The sequence below is a fragment of the Brachionichthys hirsutus genome, chromosome 8, assembly GCF_040956055.1.
Source record: "Brachionichthys hirsutus isolate HB-005 chromosome 8, CSIRO-AGI_Bhir_v1, whole genome shotgun sequence".
Taxonomy (NCBI): domain Eukaryota; kingdom Metazoa; phylum Chordata; class Actinopteri; order Lophiiformes; family Brachionichthyidae; genus Brachionichthys; species Brachionichthys hirsutus.
The window spans coordinates 4797122-4820790 of NC_090904.1; the positions used below are offsets into that span (position 1 = coordinate 4797122).

The following is a 23669-nucleotide window of genomic DNA, read 5'->3' on the forward strand; positions in this document are numbered from 1 at the left end:
ACATGTCGATGCAGTACATTAACTACATATTATACACTCCATACATATTTTTTTAACGTTACATTTCACAGTATGAGAAAATTCATGGAACAGCCAAAGCATAGGTGGATGAAGCCATACAGATAAAATATACGACAGTAAAGTATTTCGTCATGCAATATAGAGTTCCTGTTCTTGTAACGTTTGTATGTTTGATTTGTTGTTCACTCTTTTATTTCCAAAGCATTGCGCTTACTCACCTGGTGTCATGTCATCCATACAAGCATGGAAATCTGTGAGGGTCATGTTGCTGCACTTCATGATTTGCCTTATTACGCACACCTGTGCCTGCCTCTCACTCCAGGACCTGCAGCGTGCGGATTGGCTGCGGTCACCCCGGACACACCTGAGGCGGATTGAGGCAGATTACCACCAGCCATCAATAAACCCTGCTCCGCCCGCTCTTCCCTGTCGGACTATTCTTTAGATCACGTTGTTCTGCCGCTCCCCGTCCCTGTGTCTCGTCTCGCCTCACCTCGCCTTGCCGACCGCAGCTGATCCGTGCGCCCAGGTCGTGCGCAGCGTTTTCCTTTTGTTGTGAGCGATTTGTATTAGAGCTGGCTTTTTGGTTTTTCCATCTCGGCTGTGTCTTTTTGTTACCCAGTTATTTTCGTTGGGCTCCAGCCGACCCGCTATCCTGTGTACAGCTCCAGGACATTGAGCTTTCTGATGAGCCTCAGTAAAATACAAATTCAGCGTTCACCCCGTCTCCGTCCTCTGTTCCCTGGGGTCCCCTCGCTCCAGTCCGCAACAGAAATCAAGTTTGATGTGAGCTTCCTGCTGCCAGCTGTGGCACATCCCATAATCCAGAGGCCTTAATCACACATCCCCAGATCTAGTTGAATTGTTTCCTTGAACTATTGCAGCCTGTCCACCAATAAAGTAGTAGTAGTAGTAGTACTGTAGTAGTAGTGGTAGTGTACTGTTTCAGTAAGATTTACCTTTGTCAGATTGAAAAGGTAAATGTCACAGATAATGCCAGAATCGGTAGATAGATCAGTTGGTATATTTATTTCTCCAAATGAATAACAATTTTCCAATATCTATTATTTGATGCATGTCTTTACCTCTGTCTTTAGAAATGAGCAATAACATTTAAAATGTCAGAAATTGACAAACACACACGCAGCTATTTCTAGTCCTGGCTTTTTGTTTTATTTCATTTATTTAGTTCTTTCGTTTAAAGCAGTGGACTGCACCTTTAGTTTTTTTTAACAGTAACTGTGTGCCTTGCTGGGGGACAGTCATTTCTGCAGCTCTGTATTAGCGACAAAAGGCAAAGCCTATCTCTTGGATTGTCTTCCCTTGCTTAGTGGGAGCAAACTATGCGTGGAATCGCCACACAAAGCTGCTTTATTTCATCGATTGCTCAAATACATCTTATTTCTCATGATAATCCATATTTGGTTTATTTTGACACCCACCGAACATTGTTGTGCCACACGTTCTGGTTTTCCGTTGGGGTGTGTTGAAAGGGTCCAGACCCAGGGCCCACCCTTCAGTGTTTTAACTTCCTCTTTCCGACTGCAGTGTAGTCAACGTGAAAAAAAACAAAAACGTGAAAAGTGCCTCGGCTGTTCCCGGACACTGATGAGGGACGTGATGAAGCCTTGGTGCGACGAGATTAGAAGGTGCTGCAAGGGGTCAGCTGTAGTATTCATGCGTACCAAGCACCGAAGGCACTTCCTGGTCTGAATGTGAGAGTTTGTATGTGTGTGTGTGTGTGTGTGTGTGTGTTTACCAGCAAAGCTATGCATATGTGACACACACCCTCACTGCCAAGTTACTCTTGCTGGCTCCTTATTTGTTTTCATCTGGCCAAAACTAGGCAGAAAACTACTATTTTAATATCAAGCAGTGTTTTTACCTTTTTTACTAGGAACCAGTTTGCATAATATTATGTTGTTGTGGTTTTTTTTTGCATGTTTGTGGATACAACTGTACATACTTTATCTCTAGATTTTGAATTTCAGGTTATTTTGTAATTAAAAACCTCCATAAATCGCTTTTTTAAGTCCTTTATTTCCAAACATCCTGCTGTCGTTTTATGAGACTATTGAGTAATCACTTTGATCGACACAGTTTCTCTCCAATGGTTATGAAATGGGTTTTATTAAGTTATTCCAAACAAAACTTATCAAATCCTTAATTTACAGTGTGGACATAAAGATCTTCAGCCAGGTCCCGTGCATGTGTGTGTGTGTGTGTGTGTGTGCTAATTAGGATTAGTGGCAGGTTGAGAGTGTTAGAGTAACAAACTATACTGGGTGGCAGACAGCACATACTTTTGGGAGCCTTGCAGCAACACAATACTTTAAACTACCGGTACTGTATATCATCTATAACGGGTGATATTAATTATGTTGGAGGCGTGTAACATTCTCCACAGTCAGACAGCAACCTGAACATCACCACCATTGCACACCAGATTGTCTGTACAGACCGACAAGCATGCCTGTCAAGAAAGAATGAAGGAATGACAAAACACAGCTACAGATGGATTTATCTGTAATAAAGATAATTGTCAGCCACAGCAGGAATGTCAAGGCCAGGTGCCCTGGCCTGTTAGCCATTATAGTTGCTATTATGTGATTTTTGAAGGAGACAACGAAATAAAAGTTATTCTCTGTGTAGAGTATTTCTCCACTCTCCAAGGAAACGGATGAAACAGCTCAACAGAAAGCCATTCTCACTCTGTAAGAATAAGAGCACACAGGTTGGTAGGTTAAAAAAGCATACCAGCCCGGAGAGCTGCTTGGATGAAAAAATACAACAGAGGAAAAGATTTAGCAAACTTTTAACATTCTTAAACAAATATTTATTCAAGGAGACAAAGCACGAACGCTAAAACAAACAGCGGCCAACTTCAATCAGGATGTTGTATCAGAACTCATTTCTGTATAAGAAATACAAACCACACAGTAACACCACTGTGCAGCTGTAATACTGACCGGGGGGGGGGGGGGGGCACACGAGGTGATAATGTGGCCATTGCACATGCACTGGAGGCAAATCAACAAAAATGGCTTCCTACCAAATTACAGAATATTCCTTCATCCAAAAAATGAAGTTAAAAACGCACAGAAAAGATGAGATGATCCATCTGTCACAAACTTACCGGACTTGAAATAACATGAACATAAAAAATGAATAAATAAATCTAATAAAACTTCTCTGAGCTATGAACCCCCACGCCCAAATCTCCCCTTTTTTTGTTCCTTCTTTTTTGTCTCTTGCCAAACCCGCAGCCAATATAACATTACCAAAGCCACAGAGTGAGACTGAGAGGCTTTTGGGGGAAATCCAGAAATGTGTTTTTTTTTTTTTTTTACACATACATATTTCCAGGTCTTCTTTTGTTATGTTATTAAAAGCACCAGCATTTGCACCGATCACAGGGAGAGATGCCTTACAACCCCCCCACCCCCCGCGTCTCTGAGACCTAAATACCGCCCCACAATTCTACTGTCTCACACAAACTTATGACTTCAGGAGTAAACAACCTAACGGCCACATCCTGGACAAATATATAAAATATATTAAATAAGTTTGTTCTTTTTTAAAATTATATTTGTATATTTCAGGGCGTTTCAGTTAGAATCACTGTGTTACACAGAAAGTGCTACTAGACTTAGACATTTTCAGATATTTACAACTTTATATTATTTAAAACTATCCAAAGGAGGCTGTACTGATATAAACAAAATACATCCTAATTTGTACAACAAGGGAAGCTTTGAAGGTCCCACACACTCATGGTGCATTCATGAAATCACCAAAACGGTGCTTTTAATTTTGACGAATGAATGAGCTCCTCTTTGCTCTGAAGTCTGTAAGAAAAATAAAAAACCTCAGCTGAGAAGCACACACCTTCCTCCACGCTTGCATATTTCTTCTGCGAGAAGTCCTGCAGGTGCTTTTGTGTTCACAGTGAGACGGTTCTGGCCCGTTTTGTTTCAGCACAACTTTCAGATAGAGCGTTCCTTCCGTAATTATTAGGTCACAAGGATTTTCTGGCGCCATCGACTTTCATTTATCGTGACGCATCCCATGACTCCTGTCGTCTAAAGCTCCCCGACAGGGCTCTACGTCTGGATTCATAGTATTTCAGCTAAAATTAGTTTGCTTTCCTACTATTGTCTTCACATGGCTTTGCGTGGAGGCCAGATGTCAAGATTAGCAGCTCCTCTGTTCTTGTTCTTCTACCCGGTAATTAGCGTTTAATGTGAAATCTATTTTTTATTTTTTTTCCCCACCACGAGTCAACAGTCAAAGAGGACAAATGCAGAAGCAGCGCTTTCTTCTGAACCAGGCAAATGTTTTTCCTTTTTTTTTTTTTTTGGTACCTCCGCCTCCTCTGTCTAAAAAAGATCAAGAGGAGCCTCTTGATCCAAAGATGTGGTCAAACTCGCTGAGGATGAGCTCCACCGCCTGGTTCTGGTAAATCATATTCACAGCCATGTTGCCGTTGTCGCGCTCTGGGCGCATCAGGGTCGGCCCAAACACGATGCCGATGTTCTGCGTGGTCATTCGGTTGGTGTCTGAATTATCCAGCACTCTGCAGAGAGCGGACGAGCACAAGAAAGAAAGACAGAGCTTTAACATTTTATATTAAAACAAAACATTGAAAGTAGGACGTCTGTTTCTGGCGCTTTGACCTGGGCTCAACGACTTGATGGATTGCCTTGAAACTGTGCTCAGACATCTGTGGTCTTCAGATGATGCATCCTGATGATCCGCTGACATTTCTACACGACGCCACCATGAGGCTGACATTTGTGGTTTTGTGTGCAGTGTCTCAACAACATTTGCATGGCGTTGTCATCGTATTTGGTGCATTTATTTCATCTGAGGATGAATTGTACTCGCCTGTAGTAAAGCTGGAATAACTGCTCTTTGAAGCTGAAGTCATTATTCTTTTGTTGATGGCTTTCAAAACGTCAGCCTCGGCTGCACGTTGTGTTTACGCGCTCATGAGCCAATGCTTACGTGCTAAAATACTAAATAAAGACGGTGAACGTGAGACACATCATAACAGGCTTCATGCATGAAGTCTAAACGTGAGACTCTTGCATTTAGCTGGAAGCACCGCGGTGCCTAAATACAACCTCGCAGATCTGCAAATATTCCTGTCGGTTTTCGATCTCTGGGATTGCAGAGATACAGAGCTAACTGCCCAAATACCCTCAAAATTGTTGTCAGCATATCTTTTTTATACATTCAGTAACTTAATGCAGACCATGCATGAAAAATCATGCAGAAGCATGTTGTGTGTATGAGTGTGTACGATTGGAGGTGGGGGGGGGTAGGAATGGATTTAGCCACAGCATGAGGCATTCTTCTAAAAATGCCATTCCCACCAAACCACAGAAGCAGTCAGCAATTGCTCAAAACTTCCACATTAAAAAGAGCGGAGGAAAAAAAAGAGAGGGAGCGAAGAAGGAGAGCAACGAGAGGGAAGAAGGGGGGAAAAAAAGAATTGAGCAAAGAAGAGGGCAAAAAAAGAGAAGAGAGAGAGGTTCCAGTGGTGGCGGCGGTGGTGTTGGTATGCCTTCCAGCAGACGAACCACAAGGCTCTCATGGGATCTGTGAGGCAAGGGGGCGAGCAGGGGGGCGGAGGGAGGACGAGAACGGAGAAGAACAGAAAGGAAGGGATAGAAGGAGGAGGAAGAGGGAAACATAAAAAAAAGTGGGATGCGAATGAAGCGGAAGTGAGGAAAGAAAGATGCGTAAGAGCGAGACAGCAGAGCACGGGGTGATTGGGAGAGGAAATGATCAATGGAAAACAGCGTGAGGATAGAAAGGAATGACAGAAAGCTGCAGAGCTGATAAATCTGTGGGGCCCACCACACCCTGCCATAAAAAGAGGCCTCAGAACATGAGCTCACATCCCTTTAGAAGGAGAAAGAAAAACAACCCCACACATTATATGTTCTGTTAAAGGAACTGGCTTACAGAGTATTGTATGACATTCATCTTCATTTAATCCTCTCAGAGACCCAAACATAACAATAGTGATCCTGAGAAGCATCAGCACTGACCAGAATGACTGAGTGAAACAGTGAAACTACCCCCTCTTGTGGCCACACGTTTAAAAGTCAAATTAACAGGAGGAGACGTTGCATTTCTACAAGGGCATTCGGCTCATCCCATTAATGCCAAAATGTCCCGAGTGAATAGACTCCATTATGAAATAGTTTTCTATTTCTAAATGCAAATAAAAACACGCCGCAGTGAAGATCGGCATGAGCAGAGGTGTCCTTAGCGGCTTCACTCTTGCATTCTCACCGTATGAGATGGCGACAGGTGAACTCCAGGGTGTCGTGGTTTGGAGGAGGCATGTTGAGCACCAGACACTTCAGGCGATCCACTTTGTCCATGTAGTCTGACATCTCTGCAGCACAGAGTGAGAGCCATGTCAAATCACAGCAACTGCATCACGTCATATCAATCTGGCTCTTTATTAGACAGACATCCCGATGGCCGGGAACCAGCGGACCTGATTAGCATCAATCTTCACTGCTCTGGTTTGATGAAGATTAAACTGATGATCACTCACACACAAAAAAAATACAATCCCAAGGATTCACATGAAATTCAAACTGAAAATTAATATACATGTTTTGAGTTTTGTGGAAATGAACTGATAAAAGGAAAAGATGAATCTCGCAATGCCGTTTATAACACCGCAACGCTGTGATTGGTGAAATAGTCATAACTAACATGGGGCACCGAGGGCGCTTTAATTCATAGCCAAAAAATGTCCACAAAACGACAAGTATTCTTGTCGTACCATTTGAAGAAAATATAGGCATTTTGGAATATTTTGAATTTTCTAAACTACGTAACCATATATTTGAGAACACCACAGACAAGATAATGAAGTCTGTCTATAACTGATTTCATGGCATTTGTTGACAAGATAATGAAGTCTGTCTATAACTGATTTCATGGCATTTGTTGACAGGAAGAAAGGCAGAATAAAACCAACAGTATCCTTTCAAAAGTGGTGTCAAAATAAAAAAAATTTTGATTAAGCTCACCTCAAACATAATTATTATTATTGTTGTGACATCTGTCAGCCATCAGGACCTGAAGGAATGCTTTGATTTCCATCTCGGATTGATTGCAAATGTCTCTCTGGACGCCATTCAAGTATTTCATGAAAAGGGCGAGGGAATACACAGGACGCGAAACAAATGATTGGTTTGAGCCTAAATCCGGCCACTCACTGACTGTCTCCACGATGTCGGCGAAGAAGCCGAAGGGCACCACGGGCTCAGGAAGCTCACGGAAGAAAAGTTTCAAAGCTCCTGTGATGACGTGAATGTCCTCCCAATTACTGTCCTCCAAATTCAGCTTCTCCTCTGAGACAATGGGAGGAGGGAGGTGGGGGGGGGGGTGTTGGAGGAGAGATTGAGAGGAGAAATGCAGTCAGGCAATATGGAAAAAGCGACAAAGAGTCAGAGTGAAGAGAGAAAAAGCTTTTTAACGTGTAAACACGGAAGCTTGCAGCTGCGGCAGGGAGATAGAGACGGTCTGTAAAAGTGAGAGAAGACACAGAAGCACAAACGGACACATTTAATGCACATCTTGCCTTGCGCTTCTCAAAGCGCGCGACAACCAAAAGGAAGGATGCTCTATATCAAGATGCTCCTTATTTATAGCGCAAGCGGGGCTCTAATAGTGATGAGAAACATCCGTCAGTGAGCACAGCATCGCACGGAGCCGATCCATCCACTTGGTGGCAGCTGTGGACCGCGTGAGAACGTGCTGCCGAGCCATCAGAAAACTTAAAAGCCTAATGGCAACACACACATTGAGCAAATGGCAGTTCAGCTCCCAGACTGTTCAGGGCTGGCCCGCGCTGCAGCTCAGCTCTCACTGCTGGTCTGTGGGTGGGTGCTTTAAGGCGTGGGCTTTACATTACGCAACACACGATGCACAAAACAAGCAGGCGACGTGAACAGCGGCTCCCCCCCCCCACCAACACTTTGAATCTACCTTGCACCAACTCCTTTGGGAACATGAAACGGCCGTCAGTGGTCACCGCCCGCTCTGTAAAAACCAACAGTCACTCGCTCAGCTTTCCCACAGCGTCTAATTGGGACGCTTTGTGCATGCAAGCAAGATTGTGTGTGCTGAAAACGAATACGAGAGACAAGTCCAATTTCTACCTGCCAAAAAAATGAATTCATTCACTGTCAGACATCCCCCCCCCCCCCCCCGCCCCGCCTCCCCTTCATCCTCACCGTGGTTCACCAGGAAGCGAAGTTTCTGAATCACCGCCAGGTTCCCTGATACTCTGTAGATGCCATCAGTGTCCAGTCCTGCAACATACCACACAGAGTTGCTTTCATGCAGAGCTGTCTGGGTCAGCTGCTGAGTATGAATGAGGGTCAGTGCCAAGAGCAAAGGAGCAGACATTTTCTTTGCATCAAGGAAATTTGCTTTGTTGCACAGAAACGTTTGTCTAAAAGAAGGCAAAAATAATTCATGATTGTTTTAGACAAAATCTCCAGTTCCGTTGTGACTGATCGCCTTTTAAACTCCTCAATATTTCAGGGTGTTAGACTTGCACCAAGTGTTGCCATGATAGGGTTTCTGCTCTTTCAGCGTAGTCTTCAGTCCGAGAAGTCGTGGAACAATGGTGCTTTAGGGATAAATGAACGTTGGTATCCGGTATTGGTTGGTATTTTATTTAACCTTTATTTAACCAGGTGAGTTAATTGAGAACTAACTCTCATTTCCAATCATGACCTGGACCTAAGTTGTGTGTTTTTCTTTTGGTGGTGGGAGGAACTCGGAGAACCCGGAGAGAACCCACACCGACACGGGGTGAGAACATGCAAACTCCTCACAGAAAGGCCCCCCGAGCTGGATTTGAACTTGTGACCTTCTTGCTGTGAGCACAACAGCGCTACCCACTGTGCCACCTGCGGCGTTAAAAGCTTTCACTTTAAATTCACAGACACAAAGAGCCATTAAAGGATAATTAAGGCACCATCGTGCTGCTGGTAACCAAAATGCATGATCTAACGAAGTCTTCAGCGTCTTAAAGGCAGACCTCATCACTGGTGCGTTCGTCTCAAATGATCTGAATGCACTTTATTTATAGCAATCTGATATTGGATGAGGAACATACTAACAGCTTATTTTAATTAAATCAAACACTAGTCCATACTCCCTAACAAGAAGTGCAAAATCAATATATTTGCACACATCCGTTGTTCCTTTAATCACCCTTCAGAATTCACAAATATCTTTTTAATATATTTCATATACTTGCTAGTTTTGTTCCTCTGCTATCAAATGTAATTGTTATCTTTTGTCAAATTATCTAAATAATGACTCTTTCTTTTGCTGGACTGGACTTTGCCCTTGAAGTCTGACACAGCCTCAATATTTCCAGCTGAAAGTTTTCCCTAAAGATATATAATTCATCAAACCCAGGATTTTAAAAGCGCTTATGATCAAAATGCTGATACTTTTGTGAGTATTATTTATTTATTTATTTTGAGCACTGTTTCTAAACAACAATTGTGTCTCATTTAGATCTCTCCCCGGCTGGCAGCTGTCATGACTCCTCTGTGCGTTTCAGTCGGCTAATCACAAGCATTTGCCAGCGAACCTTCCCTGGATGAACTGTAACGTGAAGCCAAACAGAACTGAATGGATTTTTCCCGTGCGTCTACTTTAATTTGAGAACTGCTGCGTGTCGGCGGCGGCGGCGGCTCTACCTCTCTTCTCCACGGCCTCGGTACAAAGCCTGACGAAGCGAGGGACGGTGTTCTTCTCTCGCTCGCAGAGCATCTCCAGACGACAGCCAAACACCTGATCTGAGAAGGGATGACAGACGGCACAAACACACACACACACACACACGCTTCTTATGTTACAGTATTATATATATATAAACTAAGTGTGCCGACACATGATGTAAGAGCTGCACGCTCAACTTAACCCACTCATGCATTTACTCTTCATTATAGAAGAAAACCGCCACATTCCCAGCAGGGATGGAAGCCCACCCTTGATGATGCAATGCAACTCATGTTGTACTGTACTGTTAGCAATGAAAAGTCATCACCAACCCCTTACTACTCGGTTTGCTCTCATGCATACTGCAGCTGTATGTTTGGATCGGGTTATTAGGACAACTGAATGAATGACCCCAATTAGCCCCATTTCCCAAAGTCCACAGATCAACATTCATCTGGTGGTTTAGTGAAAATGATGGAACGCCTCCTGGTGGATGAGGATGAGTCGAGGTTACGTGGCTCATTGGGATCCTGCCAAAGCTGTAAGGAAGCTGTAGCTTTTCAATGTTAACCACACAACTGTTTAATCTTTGATAAAAAAAAAAAAAAGGAAGGTGTTGGAACATCCCGGCCGTGTTGTGAGTCTGACCACGTAAATGAAACATCCCCAGTTTGAGTCTGGAATCTGTTTCACAGGAGAAAAAAAATGCAAAAACAACTAAAGATACTCTTTCTTTTTTCTTTTTCTTTAGGAAACCCCAAAGAACCTCTTATTCCTCTTTTTACAGGATGCTGTTTAATCAAAAATCATTCCCTCCATTGAGCTAAAGATCAAGTTAAAGGTTCAAAACATAACTGTTTTATTTCTGTAAAGACTTAAAGGCTAAATAACTGCATTTTGTTTCTCGCCTCAGTCGTAGGGCCACCGCCACTCAGAAAGAGCTTCAGTGGTTCTGAGGATTGATTCTGACCTTGACTTGAAGAACAAAATAAATCATTTTTACAAAGGCAGAGTTCCTCCTATTGGGTCGTTTTGTTTGTAAAACTCGTCAGACAAAAGCAAAGGATCATTTGAGACTGTCGACATTATCAACAAAACACGCTGTGGAGAAAAGATTATTTTGGATGCATATCCATCACTCTGCTGAATAAAGGACACCTGCATTAAAATAAAAACATCCAAAAGAAATCCCACCTTTAATGAGGCCTTTCTCCTGCAGCGCCTGCAGAGGAGGCCTCTTTAGGATTAGCTTCTTCAGGCAGGTCTTCACTCTCTTCCGCTCTGTGTTCTCCAGGTTGGATGAGGAACGAGGGACTGCAGAAGGAGAGAAGGAGGAGTTGGAGGACGAGGAGGAGATCAACGTAGGGTGTTCGGCTGCAGGATAGGAGAGCAAGTGAGGAGGGATGGTGGTGAGGATGAACAGTGGCAGGGCCGGGCGACGGCGAAGGTGAGACAGGACTGCCGGGGGGATTATTTGCCACGGAGGGTGTGTGAAAATGTAAGTAGGCTGGATTGAGGAGAGGATGGAGGAGAAGATGGAGGGATGTAAAAAGCCTGTGTGAGAGTATAGAGAAAAAAGAGCGATGATGATGATGATGGAGTGACAGAAACCTGAAGAGATGTGATGTGGAGGGCGGTCAGGATGGGCGAGTTGATGACTTACGGGATTTTCTCTTCTCATCTTCGTCTCCGCTGTGTTCCAGCATCTCCACGCTGCCCGCCCGCCTCAGGGAGTACAGGAGGACGTTGTCCAAAGGATTCTCACGCTCCTGGACGGCAGGCAGAGGGAGATGCTGCTCATTGTGTTGATATGTGATATGTGAATATTAGATTGTGAAACTATTCTATCCTAAATATACACGCTTTATCCAGCAATATGGAGCCGAGCACGTCTTAAATGCACGCCCTTCCTGGTGCGTTGTCTCACCAGCTTGTCGATGATGCTCTGGATGGTGGCGTACCATTCTCGGATCAGAGAGTCCGTCTCCGACTGCAGCAGGAACTCGTTTCCCGTCACTGTCCTGAGCTACGACGCATTTACAAACCAAATTAATGTGTTAGGAACAACTTGACTAAGTTGTTTCACACATGTCTGCTATATATTTGAATAAAAAGCTGTCATCAAAATGTATTGGGACATTTGTTTTGAAGACATTGTCCTCACTGTCCATCAGCTCCCAGCAACAAATTACAATGAAAGCCAAGAGAACATTTAGAGTCTAAATGTGTTATTCAAATTTCGAACAAATAAGACATTGTTTCATCAGATGTTTTAAATGATGCCTCGTGATTCTGAGCTACGCGTTTCTGACCTTGAACACGTTCTTCTTGCTGGACAGCTCATTGGCCCAGTGAAGCTGTGCTCCTCTTAAATCTACACTGCTCTCAGGTCGACTGTTTCCTGGCTTCTGTTTAAACCAAAACAAACAAACAAAAATAAACAAGAACAAACAAACATCTGTCATCTTTTCTTTTCTTCTTCTTTCTACTTCCATCCATCCATCCATTCATCCATTCATCCATCTACAGCCGCTTAGTCGCCTTGCGGGTCATGGGTACACCCCGGATGAGAGGGGCCACACTTAAGAAATTACTTAACATTTTTAATTCCAAAATGAAATAAAACAGGGAAAACTGATATCTGCTCTTAAACAAAACTCACAAGAGATGGCTGAGAAATTTTAAATAATTTGATGATGATTGTTTTTTTTTTACAAAGAAAAACCTCATTTATATTTTGGAAGGATGGCACAAGCTGAAGAACATGTCGTTTCTGTGAGCTCTTACCCAACTGGAAGGAGACTGTGATTTAGGATCTTTGAAGAAAACTAGACTGTTTCCAACCAAAACCACCCAAGACAGGCTCCAATTCTTTCTGCAAAACAGCAGCCACGTGCACACTGGTCATATTGGATTCAGCGCAGCAAATTCCAATTGTAATCTAATAAAAAAATATGTATTTAAGGTGACCAGCCTCAAGTCGCCTCACCTCAGCTTCCGGCCTCCTTCTGCAATCTTTGTCTTGTTCAAGAGGCCGGCTTTCTCCAGCTCCTGAGGATGCATTAAGAAGACGTTAATAGCTGCAATGCTCAAGCCCTAATATTATCATCACTCAACAAAGTTAACAGCAAAGTATAGCTCTGTGTAATCTCCTACATCCTGAGCAAACTCATTTAACTTTACTGTTGCATCATGCAAAATCATCATGCTCTAAAATCTCCCACTGCGGAGTGGCCCCGATTAAGGTGCCAGAGAGCACAATTAATACCAGACGAACAGTGGAGACCTTGCTTTTGCACAAATTAAATGATATTCACTTTGATAGTTAGTTTAACAGGGTATTTCTGCCAGGTAAAGTTCATTGGGGGTGCTGTGTGTATAAATCAACTTTTGCATGCTAATTTAACTACATTGTAGGAAAAGAAGAAGAAGGTCCTCAGAATATCTTTTTGGTGCTGCAGGCCCAGAGTTCTCTGTCTATGCAAAACATTAAATCAATATTTAATATTATACTCATGCACAGATGTGAAAATTAGCGTTAACTCACTGGGGTATGGCTGTCACTGTCTGGAGAGCTCTCAGGAGACGGAGGCTCCACAACGATGTTGGTCACATTGCAGGAGCAATCTCGGCTCTGATCGACCAACTGAAAGACGGCAGAGATCATCAACAAGTTCAACTTCTCTCCGTGTGTCTGTGAATGCTGTACAAACTTTATGTCCGTGCTCTGAGGCGACTACCTTGCCATTCTCAGGCAGGACCATTGACTGGGAGTGGCTGAGCGGCTGCTTTACATCTCGCAAGGGATCGGATTTACAGAACTGGGCATCAGCGCTGAATGTGCTCAGGGTGTCAGAGGAGGCAGCACGCTGCATGCTCTTCACAGGGGTCAAAGGTCAGGGTGACACATTTGGGTGGAGCAGACATGCAAAAAAAGGAAAAGAAAACTCGATGTAGAAACTGAAGATTGCACAAAATACTCCCACTTCTTTGGGACGGCTGCAATGATGCTACATACTCTTTTCAGTATAGTTTCTATATATTTGATGCCTTGAACAGTTTTAAATCTTTAATTATTTTGTCATTGTGCATGCAAATGCGCACAGTACAAAAACACACATTCACACCCTATAGTGGGCCCCTGTAAACAATCCGCACACACACACACACACATGCATATGTATATATATATACAGTATATATATAGCAACATGCAGAGAGGGCATAAGGTATGGGTGCCGCCATAGTTGGCACGGCCGGAACAGTTGGGGTGGGGAGGGTCGGTGCCTTGCTCAGGGGCTCCTCGGCAGTGGCCTGGAGGCAGACTGGCCCCTCTCCAGCCACCAGTCCACTCGCCGTATTTATTTTTTTCTGCACTGGAACTTGAACCGGTGACCAAACCCAAGTTCCCAACCCATCTCCAAGCCGACTGAGCCACTGCCTCCCCCTCGCGTCATTTATTAATCCTTTGTTATCCGCAAAATAAGGATCTTTGCTCAGCACCATAACTTGAACTGTGTGTCTGTATCTGATGATGATGACTATATTTGTTAGATAGAATGTTAGAGCAGTACAAGTACAGTCAAACATCCTGTCTAAGAGGAGCATTTCAAAAAAGCCCTTGCAGTCTTGTTTCCGTTGAAAGTCCTTAGTACATAAGTCATCGACATTTAACAATACCAATAAAACTAATATTAAATTACTCAATTGATGTGTGTTTGTCCGTCCAAATTTTTGTTTGCATTTATTCTTGACGACCTCTAGTGATTGTGATCTCATTCCATTGGTGGCTCTGTTGTTCTTGCTGACTGACCTAAACCCTCCTATGGCTCCACTTCATCAACAGCTGCTTCCGTCATATTTTTTTCTTTTTACTCAAGGCAACATATATGTCACGTGTGTTTGCATTTTGACAATGATATGAATATTTTTCATGGCTTTAGGTGGTTTAACTGTTTTTTAACACTGGCAGTTTCTGTCCTTTGCTCCACTGCTAACAAAAAATAGACACCAAACACACAGCCTGCCCCCCCCCCCCCCCCCGCCCCGTTCCTCATGCCCACAGAGGATGTGTTTTCGTATGACAGGCTCTTTGAAGGCAGCTTTGCTTCCTGGATTAATTGACAGCAGAGTCGATAAAAACGTCTAAAATAATTACTTTGGATCAGAAAGCACCAGCGTCACGGTGATGGTTGCTGGGAGGGAAATCCTTCTCACAATGGTTTAAGCCTCACCTCATTCACTGTGGTCAGCGTGTGAGCACACACACAACTCACCAGCCTCAGTACGTTCAAATAATTTGTTATAAAACAAAACAAAACCATTGCATCATAACTTTGTTTACATTTGTGAACAGCAGGAGAGAAGGTCTAATTGTTTCACTTCACTTCACAGGAAGAGCACAGTCTGATGTTTGTATGCGTTTATGTACTGTACATGCAAATACTTGTGCTTCCAATGTCTCACATGAACACACATATACACGTGTGCACAAATGCACAACGCTCACACAACCTCAACTTTTCATGCAGCAGCAGCAATAATGAAGCACCTTTCCCAATCCCTCTAACCCAGTTCCAACAATCAGACGAAATATCCCTTCTAATGTTTGCCGTTTTTTTCATGCAAGGAGGATTAGCACTAAGAGCCAAATCTGCTCCTTTGCTCAGACGAGGCCTCTAAAAGGGCTTTAAACCAAGTGAACCCACACCCCTCTGTGATGCAACATGTTGCAGTAAGAACTGCTTGGGTAACAGCCTCGTTTTACACCATGAGTTGCTATTTCACCACCTTAATATGCATAAATGCTGATCTCTGAGAATCTAAAGAGCATATCTGGCATAGGTTTAATGTATTCTACAGTAATACAGTGGAGTTGCAGTTCTGCAAATCTAAAGACTTGAGTTCATCGATTTTCATGAGGAAAGTACCCTCCATCAAAAGGCCTTTAAGCGCTGATAAAAACACTCAGGATTACCGTCCCAATCTGGCATGCGAGCATGAATTACAAGAATAGAGTTGCCAGCTAAACACGTTCATAGCAGTCGGCAGTCCGGCTAACCTGTAGATGTTTTTGCAATGACACACGGTCAATTGCTATGCTTGGGTACACACACACACACATGCCGTTGTGTGGGGAAAATATGTAGAACTGGTTAAGACAGTCTAACTTTTAAAATGTACCGTAACTATTATTTTTTCCCTCAGGCAATGACGGCGTTTTACCTGTTTCACCTGCCAGCCATTACCAGTATTTCTCTGGCAACTCCCGAAGAGGAAATCAGGTGACATCTTAAAAAAAAAAAAGAAGAAAAACAAGAAAGAGAATGTGAAGACGGTTGGAGAAGTCATCTGTCACTCATACATTCATTTACTGTAACAGCAGGGGGGGGAGGGGGGGGCTGGAGCCTATCCCAGCTGTCTATGGGTGGGTGATAGGCGAAGTCGCCATTCACCTTCAAATAAAATTTAGCGGTTTGCTTTCTGTATTTTTCATTTTTATTTTTAGGTGAAAACAGACTTCACAGTCACTATTTGTGTGACCCAATATTTTTTCCACTATGGCTGCTATTCAGAGAGATTTCACACTGCCATGTAAAAACAGGATGTGCTACATCCTGCCAGCTCCACGCTGAGCACAGAGATCCACTCGAATGAATCACACACATCCACAGAAACACTCGTGCCAGCTTGTCAGGGCAAAGATGAAGGCAGCACCGACCCCTCTGAGCAGACCATCAGCAAGAATCAACTGAAACATATTCAGCTTCATTTCAACACTAGTCACTCCAACGTGATGAGCAAATCCCACTCCAATAACACGGAATGGAAAAACGCAACAACAGATTAAATAACACTGTGGAAGGAATAAAATGAACTTACAACATAGGTGCTCATTATCCCTGATCACCCAGATCTACTCTCGCTTCTCAGATATAATGTCCCGCTGAGTTTCAGCCTGCTGTCTGGTGTTTCATGTCATAACTCCGAGAGCCAAAGTGTATTCAATCAGTCTTCTCCTCCTCCGGTGTCGGCCCGCAAACACTTCCCCATTCTAGAGGGAAGCCAGCTTCGTCAGCCAAGCGCGATTACATATGTCACGTAAAACACAGTGGAACTTTGAGAAACATTTCCTCATTGGCTGCTGACCAGCTGGGATTTGTATGCAAATGTGTAGGCGACTACAAAGTCATTCTACGCTTGAACTCATTAAATACTAATTATTATTATCTACAAATGTTGTAGACTCACAATAGTGAGTCTATAACAATAGTACTCTACCAGCGACGACTACATAAGACAGACCTCCATACAAAATGATGTAAATTTGGCACCTTAATAACGCCTGCAGCAGTTCAGAGTGCTGCAATCAGTCAGTAAGACAACAGGCAGAGAAGTCAAGAGACAACTAAAAGTAAAAAAAAAAAAAAAAAAGTAAGCCGGCAAGATCTGTTACTCAAAGGTGAGTTCAAATCTGCAGCAGGTAACTTTTATTTGCTTTCCAAATTGCCATTTCGTTATTCTCACAGTAGAACGTGAGTCTGTGAACCAATCAGAACCATCTAGTGCATTAAAGTCTTGAGAGAATCCAGCACATTCAATCTAAACAATCAGTCAGGGGGGGGTCTGAGGGAGTCCAGAGCCCCCATAGCCTCAAAAGCTCAATATTCCAGTAGAATAAAGAAAGTCTAGTCTCAGAATTGCAAGTTCAATTGCTGCTTTTAAAATGTTAATGTATTTTCAAAATAAAGTTCCACAATGAAGAACTCCCAGTGCAAGCAAGTAATATGGGTCACTGAGGTTTTAACACCTGCGTCATGAAGTATGTATTATGTTGTACACGATTGGAGAAGTTCCTGTTTGGGAATACATGTAACACGGAATAATAAGTGACACATATAGGTCAACAGAATGTACCTCAAACTGACTTGATTGGGGGGGGGGGAATCAATGCTTTGATCATGGGGTGTTTTTTTTTTCCAATGAGAAATATTACATTTGATATACTGATGCAATATTGAGGCAATGCAACCTTGAGATGTAAAATGCTTATCTCTAACAATCTGAAGCACGTCGCTTGTGTCCCTGCACCGCGCGATGCTGTCATTGATTCATTTGACAGGTCTGGTTAAATTCCTGACAGCTGATTCGCTAAATCCCTTCGCGAAATCGTTTACGTCTGCAACAACCCTGACTCACTTACTCAGAAAAACAAGAAGGTTGAATAAATGAAACTGCAGTTTAGCTGTGACAGATCCTATAAGTTCATTGATCCTGAGGAGAATGTTCAGTGAGCGGCTTTAAGTCTTGCGATGGCCTCTGCTCATCTGTATCGGATCCAGAAACATCACCTTCAAGGATTATCCCAACAATTATTATTATGTCATGTGGCAGTTAAAATATAAATATTCTGACTGACTGAATAAATAAATATATAAATGGGGTAAAGAGTAGGTCAGTAAACAGCAGGGCAGCGAAAGATGTAATCCTCTTTATTTAGTCCATAATCAGCATTTCTCTGTGTTTTAATCGGTAACAGCCCACATGTAAATTCATCCGCAGGAAATGAGCAGTGGTTTTGATTTTTCACAGCAATCTAAATGTAATGCTTCCATTTGGTTAAGGTCAAATCTGACCCATTTAAAGGTTTTCTCTCTCATTAATTTCAAAAATGACTCGTCACTAAAAACCTATCCCATATAAGGCTTCACAGTTCACAGTTTATTTGTGTCGAAGTTGCATGGGCTCAGGTCATTGAGTCTTACAGGGGGTTCAAAACGTAAAATATTCACAAGAATTTGAGTTGATTAAAAGATAAAACACTATATTCGTTTTTAATATATGGTATTATAATAGAACACAAAACAAACACGACAGGAGGGTGAAAAGAAACGGCAGCCTTCAGAAGCTGACAATGTTAATGAAGGTGAAGAAAATCATGGAGAAAAATGGAGAAAAAATATTCCTGGATTCACCCCTTTATCAAGGCCAAACCATTCCATCAGGCCTCAACTAAATGCTGCACAGTCCTGCAGACAGACGAAACAATCAGAGGCCAGTGAAAACAAAACCTCCTCGGTGGAGGAAGTAAGAATATCACATAACAGAATAAAGGTTAGGAGGCCTCTGGACAATTCTGAATAACCAAATGACTAATCATAAAACAGAAACAAACCACACAAACTATTAACTCTCTTTAACACAGTTAATGATGCGAGTGTATCTCAAAACACATTTAGATGAGATGACTGTGTGTGACGAGTGATAAGACCGCAGGAGAGAGAACAAGTCAAACAGAGTGTCTGCAGGACACTGCTCCTGGGTGTACAGTGTACACTTCATGCACTGGGGTTAGTTCCTGGAAACAGCAACAGGCTTATCCTGTTAATGTGAGGGACGTTCCAATTACCGAAGCCGTTGAAGCGGTCCAGTTGCTGAATCACTCAAAACGTCATCGAAGACGCTGGACATTTTCGGAGGTAGTGCACTCTTACCCTGCGTGTTTCTACGCTGCCAGCTTCAGGAAGCGGTAGTGACAGATGTTTGGTTTCTTTCGGTAATTCCTGTCGATGTGCTGGACTGACCTGCCAGAGAAAGAGTCAAAGCATATAGACTGTGAAACAGGACAGATCTTAGGTACATTACAGGAATACCTTGACAGATGAGGATCATTTGCTCCTGGACCGAGCTCGATAATTTCATGCTTCATCTCTATCGTCAACATCACGCATCTTTTCTTGTCAATACCAGCATTACCACTCGCTTTCTTTGGAGCCATCGCTTATAAGAGATGCTCACAGATCCAGCCAAAATCACGTCAATAATGGAAACACAACACGGGAGACGTGCAGGAGACGAATACACCTGAACTGAACGAGTGAAGGGCGCTCGGAGCGGCCATCGAGCACCAGCATCTGGAAACGTGCGCGCATCTCAAAGCAAAAATATTGCATGCAGGCTTGCTCCTTGTAGAAAAGCGCTTGTATGTCGATGTATTAATACTGTACTATTAACAACAGGCTCAAATAGGATCCATGAAGACTTAAGGCCTAGTTTTACAAAGGTACTGAGTACTGAAGTGATCAAATGCATTAGAGATTGCAAGTTTATCTATTTATTTATTTACTTGTGCAATATTCACTTTTCAATATTCACATTTAAGCAAAACAAAGAAAAAGAAAAAAAAGAGTTAAAGGGAACGCTGGCTGTGATGGATGCCCTACTTTGATGATGGTGTGTCCACGGCTGGGGCGCGGAGGTTTCCAGGACCTCTCCTTGGTGATGCTGTTGACGTAGTAGCTCCTCCCCGAGGGCGTGTCCAAGTACCGCTCCCACAGGTCCACGGTCTGAAGAGGCTGCTGACCCACGGCGGGACAAGGCGGCTCCGGACGCAACAGCCGTTTCTCTGATTGCATTTCTGTGTAAATTGGGGAGTCCTGCCAAGTCAGCTGGGACAGATAGGACTCAGTTGGGACCTTGTAGGCAGGAAGAGCAACAGAATGTACATAAAAGAGGAGAGGAACAAAGAAAAAGTTCGATAGTGAATACAAAGGTCAAAGATGACTCTGAAAGCCAAACATGTTTGAAGATGCATCCTAATTCAATTCTGTCTGCTGCGCTCAGTTCCCATGCACCACTATCAGCGCTCTGTTGTTACATACTGGCTCTCTGGCATGGATTACTTGTGCAACTGAAAAGAATGGCATCATCGTAAATATGAATCCTTTCCTGCGATGACAAGTCCGGATATTCACTGTGTGAAAGGTCTACAAATAGAAATGTAAACAGCAGCATTTTCAGGTTTTTGTTGCAAAATACAAGAATAAGTAAGTATTGTTTTTGTGCCTTATATGTCAATTAAACCTCATATTATTCAAAAAGCAAACAGTGATTAGTGGGTGCCTTATTTGTTTTATACACATCCATGATAATCCTGGAACAATAATCCCATCTGGATTCTGCCTTGTTATTTTTCTCTCTCTCTCCCTCGTTTTATGTTTCTGGTCCCCGTCACCGCGTGGAAACGCTTCAGCAAAGGTTTTCCGCTGGTTCAACACGATGTTGTCTCTGTGTCCAGAAGCAGGCCCACAAATGTCCGTTGTAGAGGAATTGCATTGAATTACACGGAGCCCTGAACGCAACATCATCCGGCATCTCTAGGATAAATATGACTGAGAGTCAGGCTTCAACATTACACATCACCACTGCGTTAATAAATGCATTGAAGGTCGGCACTGAAAGAGCGGTAGAAGCTCATGTCACTTCATTGTTCATGGGTGTTGTGTGTAATGTTGTGTATTAACAAATACAGGAAAAAATACCATAGAAACAACCTTTTAGTAACTGTCTTATGACTCCAAGTTGAATTTTGCCCCCAGAACAGAAAGATTTGTCAGTGTGATAAAAAGAAATGTATGGCGAGGGCAAGTCTTTCCACATGAAACAGAGTTATGACCTGAATGTGGTTCCAATAATCCTGCCTGCCGGTATTAAAGGCTCAAACAAATAAGACCTCAAAAAGAGAGCGATGGATGGACACAGAAAGGAGGAGAGACGGAGAGAAACAAAGAGCGCTGTCATCTCCGCTGAGATCACAGCTAGCCTCATTGGTTCCATGGAAGCAAAGCTCCTTCACGAGAAAGTAGGCGCTTCCTCCAGAGATGATGAGTAGCGGTCAGTATTTATCTCAGCACCAGGATCCTGTGTAATCTCTAATGATGTAATGCACGCCGGCTCTGACGTCATGACAACGGCAACTTGATTGCTGCTGGTGGAGGATTATTGAGGTCAGCTACAAACGAAGATCAGATCACAGCTGTACTCAGTAATCTGGACTGCACAAGATTGCTTTATTTTGTTCCAAATTATTATTACTAGAATGATTTGCTTCTCATCAATGAAGGTAAAACTAAAAACATTTAAATAATCTAAATTATTATTATTAAATGTAATGCTCTTCGAATGTGGCTTTATCTGGTTTACTAGATGCCACCATCTGCTTTATTACAGTGTTGCAGCTCTGACCTGTAAATCCATCAGATTAGAGATTTTGTCAAGGAGAGGAAGTCACAATGAATCTTATCACACATTTTCTGCAAGGCAAACTTCGTGCGATGGATTTGCTTGACCTGATTTAATTTCTTCAAACTACAGTAATTGCAGAAAGAATTCGAGAAGGAATCAAGTCCCAGACTGCGGTTCGGTCTCTTGCAAATCAAATTAAAATTAAAATAAATTAAAATAAAATACATATTTGTTCAGATAACTTCCCTCAAATATTTTGACAGCTATGAGTCATGTCCTACTTTGACTTCATTGTGAGAAAGTTCAACTCTTATTCCTTAAGATCTTGTAACGATGGATTAGCAACGCTGAGAATTTATCATTTTTTTCAAAACAATGTGGTTCATTATAAATCACATTGATCACCGCAAAATGTTAACATGAATCTTAAATTCCGTCTGCCAGCCATCCCTACCTGCAGATGGTTGTTCTTGCCAGATGCCTCCACCATGTCCCATTGGCTACAAGACTTCCTGGGCATCCTATGGTAGACCCGGCTGCTGAAGCCGCCGCCCACCTCATCATAAGGGTTCTCCATCAGATTTTCAGGCAGGTTGCTAGAGCTCTGGCTCCGGGTGATCATGGGGACCACCCTGGCGTTCTGGGGTTCTGTCCGAGTGGTGGCAGCTGCCGTGCAGCCAGGGACCATGAGGTGGCCTGATGTGGAGGTGCAAGAGTTGGGGGTAAAGGTAAATCCAGAGAGTGGCAGGGTGGGGTAGTGTCCTCCACCTGTGCTGGTGTGGTTGTACAGGCCATGGAAGGCACTGTTGGAGTTGAGGTTTTCCATGGAGCGATACATAGGTTTGTTTACTGAGGAAGAAACGTAAAGTGAGGAATCGTTTTAGTTTACTCAAGAAAAACATCCACACACACACAAATGCACATTACAAACAAACAGTAATCCATTCCTGCGCATACTTCACCTTGATGCTGTTCATTATAGATTGCTGCTGTTGGGCCGGGAGCAAGTGGCACCCTTGGAAACGCCTTGAGGTTGGAATTCAAGGAGTGAGACATGACAAGGCGCTGTGGAGAGGCGATCGGTGCAATGGGCACCTCTGTCACGTATGTAGCGGGAACATACAGGGGCTTCGTTTTACTGGCTGCGCCAATCCTCCGCACCTGTCAAAGAATACGTTCAAGATCTACTAAGTCCAACCAAGTGCCAAACAAACACTGATTACGCTGCAGCTCCTGCGAGTGGACTGATAACACCCACGACTTCCCTTTGGAAAGTGAATATTTACCACAAGGTTCCATGGACCCAGCACGTCACCTTTTTCTCATCTTTCCCTGAGATTATCCGGTGTAGATAGCGCTTTAAATGTCTTTTGAATTCAAATGCTTGAGAGTTTAAATGGGGTTCAAGCTATAAGTCACACACGTGGTCTATAGAACATTGCAGATGATGCAAACGTCGACGTGTTTCCAAAAACAATTCCACAGACACAAGAAACAACTTTTTTTTTCTAACCTGCCACCAGTCAGCATTGGTCTTTTTCAGGAGAATAAATCGCTCTCCCTCCCTTATGCAGACCTGTCGTCCATCAGAACCACGATAGTTGTAGTCATACTGGGCCTCCAAGACCACTGTACCGCTGGGGACTCCGCAGACTGTCACCCCCATGGAGGCCACCGCAGGGGCTGCCGGAGACTGCTGGTGGCCGCCAACGGAATGCCGGCAAGTCCCGGGTAGCATTGTGAAGCTCAGCAAGCGTTGTTGGAGGAGCACTGATGGGTAATACCGGTGAAGCTGGTGAGATCAGCAGCACATGACAGGCAAGACGGAAGCCTGGTCAGCGCCA

The 23669-nt window shown here is 43.2% G+C and overlaps 1 protein-coding gene across 1 annotated transcript; it reads right to left on the reverse strand.

Annotated features, from left to right (window-relative positions):
* Positions 1-2846: 2846 nt before the first annotated feature.
* Positions 2847-23563, reverse strand: arhgap9 (Rho GTPase activating protein 9). The gene is made up of 21 exons (XM_068742267.1): positions 23339-23563; positions 22788-22986; positions 22280-22674; positions 20025-20276; positions 19724-19733; positions 19296-19375; positions 16027-16092; positions 13542-13679; positions 13349-13447; positions 12791-12852; positions 12589-12676; positions 12114-12209; positions 11729-11827; positions 11465-11570; positions 10996-11115; positions 9780-9878; positions 8292-8369; positions 8044-8097; positions 7272-7406; positions 6328-6433; positions 2847-4597 (listed from the first exon to the last, which is right to left on the reverse strand). The coding sequence occupies exons 1-21, from the start codon at positions 23561-23563 to the stop codon at positions 4411-4413; spliced, it is 2694 nt and encodes an 897-aa protein (XP_068598368.1). The 3' UTR covers positions 2847-4410.
* Positions 23564-23669: the final 106 nt, after the last annotated feature.